General features: G+C 42.6%; 1 protein-coding gene across 2 annotated transcripts in view; it reads left to right on the top strand.

The window, feature by feature from the left end:
- Nucleotides 1-13,627, top strand: part of tmem131l (transmembrane 131 like) — a 40,229-nt gene that overhangs the window by 13,157 nt on the left and 13,445 nt on the right. For both annotated transcript variants that reach the window (XM_017461070.2, XM_047152252.2), the window contains exons 4-7: nucleotides 6,373-6,444; nucleotides 8,266-8,389; nucleotides 9,617-9,733; nucleotides 10,758-10,862. In XM_017461070.2, coding sequence (XP_017316559.1) covers nucleotides 6,373-6,444; nucleotides 8,266-8,389; nucleotides 9,617-9,733; nucleotides 10,758-10,862 — 418 coding nt within the window. The remainder of the gene's footprint in view (nucleotides 1-6,372; nucleotides 6,445-8,265; nucleotides 8,390-9,616; nucleotides 9,734-10,757; nucleotides 10,863-13,627) is intronic.

Raw genomic sequence — 13,627 nt, 5'->3', positions numbered from 1 at the left:
GTGCTCGTATTGTTTAGTTAGTCAGTCGGTTAGTTAGAGTTTTAACTCTGTTGTGTAACCTGGATATTCATCTCCGTTATGCTTTCCGCAGCTTGGTTTCTGCCCTTGAGCTATTTCACTTCATCTCAGACATGTTCGAGCGGAGACTGCAATATGTTAGAACCTATAAACACGCTCTATACACTCGCCATGCGCGGAGGAAAAACCCACACACTCCTACAGACCGCTCCACACACGTTACAGTGTCGATGTTGTCTCAGCGTTGAGCTTTGAAGAAAGTGTGGTTCTGGCCACTGGCATAAAACCCTAACCGCTAACGAAGTGCTGCTTCCAGTGATTATGAGTGATAACGATATCAGCCAGCACAAAACGTTTGCGTCCCTGATCAAACGTAACGATAGCGAGACATTTCAGCTGTTCTGTCCCGTGTGCCTCACCGAGGTAAAAGATGTTCTTCCAGCCTGGCCAGTGTCTTCATTTTTCCTTGACATGTTGTCTTTAATTTGCGGTAATGGCTTGTTAGGCGTGTGTGACAGCTTTGTACTCCGCTGTACTGTATTCCAGTCAGATTTGTCATCGTTTCACGTCGCAGCTCGTTTTCAGAGACTTAGTTGGTTACAGCTGGCATGGAATCAAGATCTCAACCGCTCCAGACCCTGACACGATCACCTAACATGTCTGTACTCTCTCTAGGCTGTAAGCGATGGAAAATGAATATTAAATGAGTTACACCTTGGTTTACATGCATTTGCATCGTCCAGTTGTGTGCACAAGCACACTGTGCCAGACACTGCTGTATATCAGCCTATTAAATAACCCGACAGTGCATACTAACATAGTAAATAATCCAAAAACCGCACAATTCTCTACTAAGTAGTCTCAAAGTCTCGCACGTTCAAAATAAATGGTGCAAAAGTGCATATTAAAACTCTAAATAGTCTAAAAGTGTATACTAGCATACTTCATACCGCAACGCTGCACCGTATGTACTTGCCTAAGTGCATACTACTGTACTATATAGTCTAAAAGTGCATTTATCCGGTTATGCTAATTATACTAGTATATACTATTATACTAAATACTGTAAACATTCATTCTCGAATACCACATAGCCCAGCTCAGCACTACTGAATAGCCAAAAACATCTCAACATAATCCGTAGTGTGTACTATCCCACTAGAAGTGCGTACTAGCATACTGAACAGTCTAAAAGTTCATACCACGTAGTCCAAAAGTGCATATTAAGCGGTCTAAAATTGTACCGTGCCACCCTAAAAAGTCCAACGGTACATACTAGCATACTAAATCGTCTTAAATTGTGTACAAGCACAACAGCCTACGAAGTAGTCTAAACATGCATACTAACATATTAAACAGTACAAAAACCTCACACTAGCCCATCAGTATTAAACAGTTCAAAAAAACATCCAGTGCATATTGGCATACTAAGTACTCTAAAATGGCACCCTACCATACTAAATAGTGTAAAAGTGCATACTACACAGCCCAGCACTACAAAACAGTCCAAAACTACATGCCGAAAATAATCAGTAGTGGGAACGTGAATGCTAGCATAATAAATGGTCTAGAATGGCATGCTAAATGTGTAGAGCAGTGTAGAACTTTACCCTACCATACTAAATAGTGTAAAAGTGTGTCGTAGCATACTACATAGCCTGACGACATCCTAACGTAATTTAAAAGTGCATGCTACCCAGTGTAAAATACTAAATAGTCTTCATTGTGTACTAGCATACTACATAGCCCAGAATTAATAAATAGTCCAAAACATCCAACCATAGCACTCCAACTAGTGTAAAAGTGCATACTAGCATACTGCATAGCACCAAGACTACTACATAGTCCAAAGCAGCATCCTAACCATGTAGTCCATAAGTGCATACTAAATAGTATTGAATTGCATATCAAATCTGCACCCTAATATACTGAATAGTGTGAAAGGGCATACTTCATAGTCTAAAGGTTTATACTAGTACACTACCTAGTCCAGCATTTCTAAATAGTCCAAACTACATCCCAGCAAAATTGTCCAAAAATGCATACTAGCATACTAATTAGTATTGAATTGCATTCTAAATAGTCTAAAACTGTACCATACTATACCAAATAGTATGCGTGTGTGTGCGCGCGCATGCGTGTGTGTGCGTGTGTGTGTGTGCGCATGGGTGTGTGTGTGCTGGCATGCTACATAGCCTAACACTACGAAATGGTCCAAAACAACATCCTAACAAAATCAATACTCCAAAGGTGCATACTAGTATACTAAATAATCTAATACTGCACCGTACAATACTACATAGTCTAAAAATTCATACTAGCATACTACATAGCCTTGTAGTATTAAATATCAATGATTTCAAGTCTCTTGACGTGAAATGTAGCTGATGAAGTGGCACGATGTAAAGCGTAATACATGTTAGTTAATGTGTTCGTTGTGTCGATTGATCGCCGTGTTCTGGTGCGTGTGTTCGTTGGTGTTAATAAATAAATAAATAAATAAATAAATAAATAAGGGTAGGAAATGCAGTGAGAAACGTCCAAAAACTGACGCCTGTTGTGTTTTGAAGACAGGAAAACACATCTAACTGTTGGCACTGTAATCAGCAGCAAGGGAGCAGCTGTGTGAGCCGTCTGTCAACCGGGCCTGATCATTTTCCACCACTGCGCGCGCACACACACACACACACACACACACACACACATACACATACACATACACATACATATACATACAAACAACTTTTGGCCTAAATGCTTTACAAACTGTTCTGTTACAAATGAAATGGATAAAAAAAAAAAAAAAGTGTGAACCTACACGCTTGGAGTGTAGTTGTGTGTGTGTGTGTGTGTGTGTGTGTGTGTGTGTGTGTGTGTGTGTGCTTCTTTCACTCTAGGCATATTTAGATCGATCCCAGAGTTGTAAATTCAAGTCTTGCTCTTCCTGATTTGCATTCACATTCAATATATCATGTTCATGCTTCGCCTGCCCCCCCCCCCCCCCCCCCCCACACACACACACTAATCTAAAACTGTACATCAAAACTAGTATGATTTCACAGAACCGTATAAAATAGTTGTGCATACTTGCATACTAAATAATCCCCAAACTGTACACTACATTACTAAATAGTCCAAAACCATCGCAGCATACTGAATGCTCTGAAACGTCATACAGCGAAATGTTGTAAAACCTGAGATTATAGATTGTGTGTGTGTGTGTGGTGGGGGATTGGGCTGGGGGGGGTCAGGAAGTAGAAAAACTGAAGAATGTCCATTTTTGTTAATCTCAGTATAATGCTGATAATAAACTGATAAACTCCGTGTCACCACACTCACTTCCTCTTATCTGGTGACTTCCTGTTCCACTTTGATGCATGCTGTTATATACAGTGGTGGTGACTCTGACCTATTTGCCATCCTCTGTGACATTTAACTTGCCCCCACTAGTAGTCGGGTCAAGTACTCGGGAGTGAAATCAAAAAAAGATCATCAGAACAAGTGTATTTTTACATTTTGTAATTTAATCAATTACACTGACATCAATTATAGTACAAAGTCCTTTCAGGAATGGAGCTGTAATGATTTATACAGTTTGGTACAGTGGTATTGGAGGTTGGAACCTGCTGCCTGTTTGGTTACCATGTTGTTGCAAGGAGGAACTGGGGTCGGATTGGTTACTGTGGCATTAGGGGGAGGAACTGCAACCCTGTCCGTTAAAATAGCATTGTGTGTGCTGTAACTGTGGTTTGATTGGCTGCTGTGGTGTTAGAGCCAGAAACTACAGTGTGATTAGTTACACTGACATTGAGGGCGGAAACTGTGGTGTGATTAGTTATGCTTACATTGAGGGTGGGAACTGTGGTGTGATTAGTTACGCTGACATTGAGGGCGGGAACTGTGGTGTGATTAGTTACACTGACATTGAGGGCGGGAACTGTGGTGTGATTAATTACGCTGACATTGAGGGTGGGAACTGTGGTGTGATTAATTACGCTGACATTGAGGGCGGGAACTGTGGTGTGATTAATTACCCTGACATCGAGGGCGGGAACTGTGGTGTGATTAATTACCCTGACATTGAGGGCGGGAACTGTGGTGTGATTAGTTACACTGACATTGAGGGCGGGAACTGTGGTGTGATTAATTACGCTGACATTGAGGGTGGGAACTGTGGTGTGATTAATTACGCTGACATTGAGGGCGGGAACTGTGGTGTGATTAATTACGCTGACATTGAGGGCGGGAACTGTGGTGTGATTAATTACCCTGACATTGAGGGCGGGAACTGTGGTGTGATTAGTTACACTGACATTGAGGGCGGGAACTGTGGTGTGATTAATTACGCTGACATTGAGGGCGGGAACTGTGGTGTGATTAATTACGCTGACATTGAGGGCGGGAACTGAGGTGTGATTAATTACCCTGACATTGAGGGCGGGAACTGTGGTGTGATTAATTACCCTGACGTTGAGGGCGGGAACTGTGGTGTGATTAATTACGCTGACGTTGAGGGCGGGAACTGTGGTGTGATTAGTTACGCTGACGGTGAGGGCGGGAACTGTGGTGTGATTAATTACCCTGACGTTGAGGGCGGGAACTGTGGTGTGATTAGTTACATTGACATTGAGGACGGAAACTGGGGTGTGATTAGTTACACTGACATTGAGGACGGGAACTGTGGTGTGATTAGTTACATTGACATTGATGATGGGAACTGTGGTGTGATTAATTACGCTGACATTGAGGGCGGGAACTGTGGTGTGATTAATTACGCTGACATTGAGGGCGGGAACTGTGGTGTGATTAGTTACATTGACATTGATGATGGGAACTGTGGTGTGATTAGTTACGCTGACGTTGAGGGCGGGAACTGTGGTGTGATTAATTACGCTGACATTGAGGGCGGGAACTGTGGTGTGATTAATTACGCTGACATTGAGGGCGGGAACTGTGGTGTGATTAGTTACACTGACATTGAGGGCGGGAACTGTGGTGTGATTAGTTACATTGACATTGATGATGGGAACTGTGGTGTGATTAATTACGCTGACATTGAGGGCGGGAACTGTGGTGTGATTAATTACCCTGACATTGAGGGCGGGAACTGTGGTGTGATTAATTACCCTGACATTGAGGGCGGGAACTGTGGTGTGATTAATTACCCTGACATTGAGGGCGGGAACTGTGGTGTGATTAATTACCCTGACATTGAGGGCGGGAACTGTGGTGTGATTAGTTACGCTGACGTTGAGGGCGGGAACTGTGGTGTGATTAATTACCCTGACGTTGAGGGCGGGAACTGTGGTGTGATTAGTTACATTGACATTGAGGGCGGGAACTGTGGTGTGATTAGTTACATTGACATTGATGATGGGAACTGTGGTGTGATTAATTACGCTGACATTGAGATCGGGAACTGTGGTGTGATTAATTAGATTGAGGTAGGGATATTTGGAAGCAATGAAACAATGGAAATATTTAGTTATAACAACACGGAGTAAAACGAGTGAATAAATAAACCGTATAAATCGACAGTTTCCCGTGTCTCGTCATTGGCCGGAGTGTGTTTGATAGACTGGGCCGTCGTATTTACACGCCTGCAGCAGCAGTGCTGTGTCTTTGACAGCTCTGCTGACTTTGGTGTCCAAATGTCAAAACGTGGTTTTTGGGGTGGAGCCTGAGGCAGCAGCCGACGAGCAGAGTTGTATAACAGGGCAGGACACCTGGCTCACAGATACATGGCATGATTTCAGGAGCTTTGCTGAAGCACACGGTGTGCCGTTGCCTCCCCTGGCTGTTGCCTGTGCTGCTTATGTACGCGTTTATCATTAGATTTTGTTGTTCTGTCAGAAACATGACTGCGTGTGCTTGAGCTCAGCGCATGGGTGTCGAGAAGTTTCACCAAGTGATAGAGTCTGGTCTTATCTGCGCATGGGTCAGTGGAAGAAAAGGCTTTTGTTTAAGGCTAGAGTCCAGCTTGAGTCTGGAGTTTAAAGATAAATACAGCTGCAAATCTGTCAAATCAACAGCATTTGTTCTGTACCGTTTAACGATATCTCAGGAAAGCGTATCGCGTAATCATTTATCACGATATCGATATTATATCACTATATCGCCCAGCCCTACTCCGACCTAATGCATTCTATTGGGAGAAATGGATATAGACAAATTTACATATACAATAAAGTCCATTACTGTACAATTCAAGATGTCCCCGCAAAAAACTGAGAACCCCTGGTCTAAGCTGCATGAATGTTAATGATTCAGTGGAACAAAAAGTACCACACAACTACAGTGTGTATGTTTTGCGTTCTAAGTTAGTGTTATTGATATTGGTATTCTTTCTTTCAGTTCCTCGTTTTACGTGCGGGACAGCGGGAGACCCGTCCGCTTCCAACCGTCCACGCTGGACTTTGGCACTCAGTAAGTGACTGGCATTTTTATAGTGTCCTTCTAAATTTAAACAACTTCTCACACACACACACACACACACGGAGGCTTTATTTTCAGATGCACATTGTACAGTACAGACATGTGCCACACCCTGTCCACTAAATGTTGCAGTCTTCTTTTCAGAATCAGTGGGGGAATCCAACAGTTCACCGCAGCAGATAGTGTCCAAGCAGTGTGGCTTGTGGATGAAGTGGACTGTGTGGTTTCGGACACATCCACGGTGGACTGGTTCCACTGAGATGTTCATGGTGGAGTTTATGGTTCCCCATGTACAGTAGGGTTATGCTATGCGCGATCCACTTGTTTTAATCCACTACGTTCAGGTTAGGTGTAATCCCAAATGGGGTTCTATTCACTATACCTGCTTACTACCTAGGGTACGACATAGCGACCTTGTACAACATGCGGAGAACTTTATATGCCCAAAAGGAACAGCGTTTTCGATTCAGGCTCAGAGATCGGAGACTATTTCCGATTTGTCGTATTTTAACACCCGCACGTCATTTTCTGTATTTTTCCTCCCGAGATATTTATATATTGGCACACTTGACGACAGGGCGAAACGGTTTGCTCGGTCAGGACGTGCGTCATGTCGATAAAGTTGACCAAATATGTCGAATATTTTCCCACAGCTGAGTGAGGATCATGACTTCCCCATCGAGCTCTAAAAAGAGCCGATTTGTTGGATTTGGAACACAGCCCACACGCTACTGCGGCGGCGGTGTTGTTTTTACATCACAAATCGTTTCCGTGTGAAAGTGTAGAGACGGCTGGATGATTTTTTTTTGGGGGGGGGGGGGGGGTTTGCTGATGACGACGTCTGCGATGAATCATGTGTTGTCACGCACACACACACACAGGATGACCGAGTTATAAGGCACTGTTTCATCGCTGGTGTTTATGAAGTCTCAATTGAGCATTTGCTAGATCAGTGTTTTCTTCAGCGGAGAGAGAGGGAGAGAAAACAAGCACAACCTTATTCTGTCCCTTTGCTCAATTTCATCATCCCTTTTGTTCCAGCAGCTATGTTCTTCTTCCTGTTTACTGTCCACACACACACACACACACACACATAAACACACATGGATAATGATGCAAGAATGGCATGATGAGATTGTGAATTCCTGTTTTTTCAACTTGAGCTGAACACACACTGAGAACACTGTTGCTGGGCAACCGGACATTACATTACTGATGCCGAGTTTAAACTACCCAGCGACTGAGACTAACGATTTAGCTAGCTAGCTAGCACTTAACCATTTAGGCCCCCCCCCGATATAAACAAGACCAAACTTTTGACCATACACGGCCATTAAACTGACTGAAAGTCTCTCTGTCTCTCTCTGTCCAATAACCGCGTATCAATGGCTCAAGGGGCCTCATTACCACCTCCTGATGTGGTGGACAGTAGGCTAACTTTCCCGTTATTTCAGTTAACTTGGCGAAGTGATATGGAACTGTAATGCGGTTGAGTTAAGAACATCTGTCAGCCAATCAGAATCGAGAATTCAGCAGCACTGTGGTATAATGAGTAAAAATTCTGTGTGTTTGTACTTTTGTTCACAAGTTTGTGAGAAGCCATAGGTGTGACCCAGTAATGTAGTATAATAATAATAATAATAATAATAATAATAATAATAATAATATAGCACCAGTTTGATTTCTATAAGGTGTGTGTCGAAATGAGCCAACTACGTTGCACCACCATCAAGTCAGATTGAGCAACACTAACATGGATCTTGTTTGTGTGTGTGTGTGTGTGTGTGTGTGTGTGTGTGTGTGTGTGTGTAGGCCTGTAGGTATCCCACGAGCTGAGACCATCTATATTCATAACCCGAGTGCGGAGCTGCCGGTCACGCTGCAGTCCGTCTTCACGTCCAGCTCACACTTTCATATGCCTGCCTTCCACAGACGGGTGAGTGGGTGTGTCTTTCTGCCTCTGTCTTTCTGTCTTCTCTCTCTCTCTCTCTCTCTCTCTCTCTCTCTCTCTCTCCTGCCTCTTTCTTTCCATCTGTCTGTCTTTGTCTCTGTTCCCTCTCTCTCGCACTGTTCTCTTTTTGCTCCCTCTTTCTTTCTTTCTTTCTTTCATTCTTTCTTTCTGTCTTTTTATCGTTGTCCCTGTGCCCCCCCCCCCCCCCCCCCTCTATTCTAACATCTCCAGGACCCACAAGCAAGAGCCCGAGATTTCTTTCCAACATCTCTTCCATAGTGAACCTTTAGACCTGCCCACTTTTTTTTTTTTTTTTTTTTTTTTTAACGTCAATATCTGATCAGCTATTTTAAAGTTAAATTCCAGATTAAAGACGGATCAGATCAGATCTTTAAGTGTAGACACTCTTTCAGCTTTCAGCAGCCAATCGGAGCAATCCCGGTTGTTTATATGGTCCACTGTGCCTCTGTACACTGTGTTGGAGGCGGGGCTTATGGCCAGGCGTCGTCTGTAGAAATGAACCCGTGGAATGAATGCTGTTTTTATCCTTTTTGTCTGATATGTTAAGTACAGTGTATTAACCCTGAGCCTGAAAAACATCACTTACATTATTTATCCTAATTATCATCTAGTCATAGAGATGAAATTAATGACCGCCGTTTATTTATTTATTTATTTATTTTTTATTTTTTTTTCTCCATGTCACCAGTTAAACCAGTGGCTTTTGTTGGCAGACGTGCCAGACTGAAACCTCAGAGCGGAACTGAGCAAAACCTCATCGGTTTCATGAGCAGGAAGGCATCAACAAAACGCTCAGCTGAAATCTAATCAGAATGTTATTGTCTATAATTACGAGTTACAGGCCATGTTCGGACTGTAAGACGCCATGAGGATGCTTTAACGTAGCGGGCGTTTTTATTTCCTCCTGTAAACATCAATACTCTGTACTCCCTTTAATCCTAAACTGAAGCACCTTGTGTAGTTTTTGTCCCGTTAGTATTGCTGTTGCATTGCTGGTTGTTTTTTACTACAATCTTGATCTCCATCCTAACCAGGAAGTACGGGTTCCGTTAAAAACAAAGAAATAGATAACTGACGATGTTTCTTTGTTAAGTTAGATAGTGTGGAATATACTGTCGATGATTTTTCCTGAATAATGAATGGATTTGTTTGTTTGTTTGTTTTTTTCCCCCCCTCTCTGTTGTGTCCCAGGTGATCCCACCCAGAGGGAAGACATCTTTTAAACTCATTTTCCTCCCAAGAGAGGAGGGCAATGTAGCAAATTCGTTATTTATTAACACATCAACCCACGGGGTGATAACGTACCAGGTGAGTTGGGCATCACGGTCTCATCAAAATAGCGATAACGTAAACCCTGTCCGACGTCGCCGTAGTCAAGGACGTTAAAAAGAACGAAGGTACTGTTTGTTCTTTATGTTACGAGACTCGAACGAAAACCGATTTTCAGATTACAGCTAGTCCTTTTACGTTAAATGTAAGACCCGGTCCGGCGTTTGTTAGGACGCGCTGTACGACTCGCGTTTTAAACCCAGCCGAAACTTTTGGACCGATCGCGGCAAATTGTTAGAGGACGGTCGTGTACCTGGAAACGTTTCGCACTTTCAGAAGCTAACTTAGCAGGTCTGATCGATTAACACGCTCGTGGTTGTTACGGTAACGTTATACACGTCATTGTCTGAAAAGTCAGGGACCGATAGGAAAACATCGCGCGAACACACCGCTACGAACACCCATGAAGACACGATACGATAGTGACTGGAAATAAAAACGCGTAGCGCGTGAGCGATCTGCGATAACTTGGCTTGCAAATATCATTTTATTAAAATTACCACAGATTTCCCGCAGATCCGGGCCGAGACGCGCCACGCGACGTCATCGCGCTTCGATTCACGAGTACAGCAAATAAAGGTCTAGTTTATCGACAAACCTCACCGTGAAAGAGCACGCAATACAACTTCGTGCGTTCGCGATTTCGCCGACTTCGGTATTTTTCCTCAAAAAAAACGCCTCGGATTGCAAATCGCAAGTTTTTAGTGGAGTATCGATAATAGATATGTTCAAATATTTGACAGCATAGTGTAAGTTATTTATTTTTACGTGTCCCCTGTGCGGTAACGGAATCACTCGTTGTCTTTAGGGTCATATTTTATTAAAGAACCTGCATGTTTTCATCATCAGCTTCAATTTATTATCATTGTGCATGTTCATGTTTATCGACACGCATCTATCAGCTAACACCGTATGAATAAATTGTACAGTAATATTTCAATGTGAGAACGGTCTTCTGATAGATTTCTCTGTCTGTGTGTGTGTGTGTGTGTGTGTGTGTCAGGTTTCTGGCGTCGGTGTGAACACTGTATCGGTAAAGGATGTGCCGAGGAAAGACAGCGTTCTCATATTTCCACATATACAAAGCATTAAACTCACACAAACTCAGGTAGGGTTCATTCAAATCTTCCACTTTACTGTCAGAACCAGCCACACACACACGCACACACACACGCACACACACACACACACACTGCTGGTTTGTCTATCTTTGTTGTGTTGGTGAAATAATTTCTGAATATACATACACCCAAACCAAACCCTATCCTTGACCTCGGTACCCGAAAATCCTCTTTTAACCTTTTTTTTTTATTATTATTATTATTATTTTTTTATATATATACATAAAAGCTGTATTTATTGTGGTCCTCGCAAAAGCCTGAATGCATGTATGCGCGCACACACACACACACACACACACACACACACACACACACACACTTGCACGTGCACTTATGCATAACATGCGCTAGACCTGTAAACGCTCTATCAGAAAGTCACCATCAATGTTCTTTTTCCGCTTCCGGACTCTCTCACACACACACACACACACACACACACACACACACACACACACACGCTACACCCCTCTCGATTTTTAAAAGTAAACGTTGGCGTGATGCAGGCACCACAGGAAGCTTGATACAGTTTCAAAATGTCAGTTACCGCCTCTGTCTGTGTGAACCAGATATCTGACCTCACACACACACACACACACACACACACACACACACACACACACACACACACACACACACACACACACACACACACTGAGCTGTTGTTGTGGCTTTATATCTGCATCTGTTTTCATGCCAGTGTTTGTTTATTAGCCACCTTTTGCACGCCGCTGTATTTCACTTGCACATGATGTGAATAAGTGTAGACAAAATTAGCTGTAAATGGGCTACTGTGTAAAACGACGTCGTGTCGTCGGTTATATTTCTGTATTCCACCCTTGAAATGTTCCTTGCGTTCCAATCAGGACGAGACCGCCTAATCAGGCGACGTTCGTGCTCCCGAGAGTCAGCTGAAGTGTCCTTATTCTGGATAAATATTATACGTTTCCTGTAATTCTGTCGTGAAAGCTTGAAAGAAACCTGGCCAGAGCTGGCGATTCAGCAGCACACGCCATCGTAAATCTTACAAAATACAACACATGCTATTTTAAGAAGTGAAAAGATCTTGCAATATATAAAATGCTCAAACCTGCTTCTATAGAGCTTGAATGTATTGATCATCGCAATTATTTTGCAGATCTAAGAACTTGTAGGTTGTAAACTTTTCTCCGTCAGGTTAATTGAGGTAAGACTGGTATTCGGTCACATACGAATGCTAATTTCTTTCTAAATGCTAAAATATAAAGCGAGTCAGACAACCGACTGACACATATAAACTACACTATGCTACCAAATCATACAGTTTAAATATATATGTGGGCTTGAGAGTTAATGCGCCGATCAATGAACATAAATATGTCATAGATATATCTATAATTATTAGGGATGCACCGAATGTTCTGCAACCGAAATTATCCAGCCAAAAATAGCAAAAAAAAAAAAAAAAAAAGCCGAATAAGTGAAAAGCTACGAGCTACGTGCACGAGCGCATGCTCTTCGGATGTTGACAACCGTGACATTGTTTACTGTGGACACGTGCGTTTGTTTTGTTTCTTTCCGGAGTATTCCGTCACGTCGCGAGACATAAGGGAGTAGAGTACGGAAGCAGGTAAAGACGTATTTATTTAGGGAACAGAACATTAACGACGTGTCTAACTACACTATATCTACTCTAATACTCCGCGAGGTGTACAGGGACGCGAGCGGTATATATCCCCAATATCATCAGCCGTGTAGAACCGAATAGAACCATTTCCTGCGCTCTTGTCAATGCACGTTTTTGTTGTCAGCTTCAGAGTGTTCCATTCTTTCAGCAGTCAGTTCTAGGCGTAACATCGGCTATTCAAGGGGCTCAAAGATGACCACGTACAAATATTTTTATTTTACTAATTTATTTATTTAAAGTTATATTGTGCCTTGTTGGTAGCCTGTGCCTGCTGGAATGAAGAAAAAAAAAATGTTCAGTGTTAAATAAATATTTTGAAATTGTAGTTTTTGTAATTGATTTTTTTCCTTGAAAAGCAAGACAAACTAGTAAAAAACACATTTTGACTATTTAATTTATGCAATGGTGGGAAAAATATGGTAAAATAAATGGAAAAAACGTGAAAAAACGTGTTCGGTATTCGGCCAAGTTTTTCATCATATTCGGTTTCGGCACCGGACAAGAATTTTCATTTCGGTGCATCCCTAATAATTATATCTAAACTCACCAAGGAGTTTAGGGTTCGATACGGGTAGGGTTGGTTAGGGTTATGTAGAGTTAGGGTTGGTTCTGGTTGGGTTGGGGTTAGTCAGGGTTATGGTGGGTTAGGGGTATGTGTAGGGTTAGGGTTGCGGTTAGGGTGGGTTATGGCGGGGTAGGGTTAGGGTTACGTTGGGTTAGTGTCACGTAGGGCTATGTAGGGTTACGTAGGGTTAGGGTTATGTGTGGTTAGGGTTATTTAAGGTTATGTGGGGTTAAGGGTTAGTGGTTTGTTAGGGGTATTGGTTAGGGTTAGTGTTAACTGATGAACTGTGCAGCCAGATTACGCAGCCCTCAGTCCCGCAATCACAATGCTGAATATTCAGCTGAGAATTAATTAGTTTTTAATGTTATTTTTATTAAATCTGCAACTCCTGGTTCCCTAAACTCCAAAAACCAGCAGCCCCTGAAGACACGGTGTATGCTGAGGAATTCCCCACGCTCTCAGCTCAGTGAGGATGTGCTTTCCTTTTTCGTCTCGTATTTTGGTGCGGCTTCCCCTCACAAAAA

Source organism: Ictalurus punctatus, chromosome 29 (genome assembly GCF_001660625.3).
Source record: "Ictalurus punctatus breed USDA103 chromosome 29, Coco_2.0, whole genome shotgun sequence".
Classification (NCBI taxonomy): domain Eukaryota; kingdom Metazoa; phylum Chordata; class Actinopteri; order Siluriformes; family Ictaluridae; genus Ictalurus; species Ictalurus punctatus.
The sequence above is the reverse complement of the archived record's forward strand: the minus strand, read 5'-3'. Positions and strand labels throughout refer to the sequence as shown.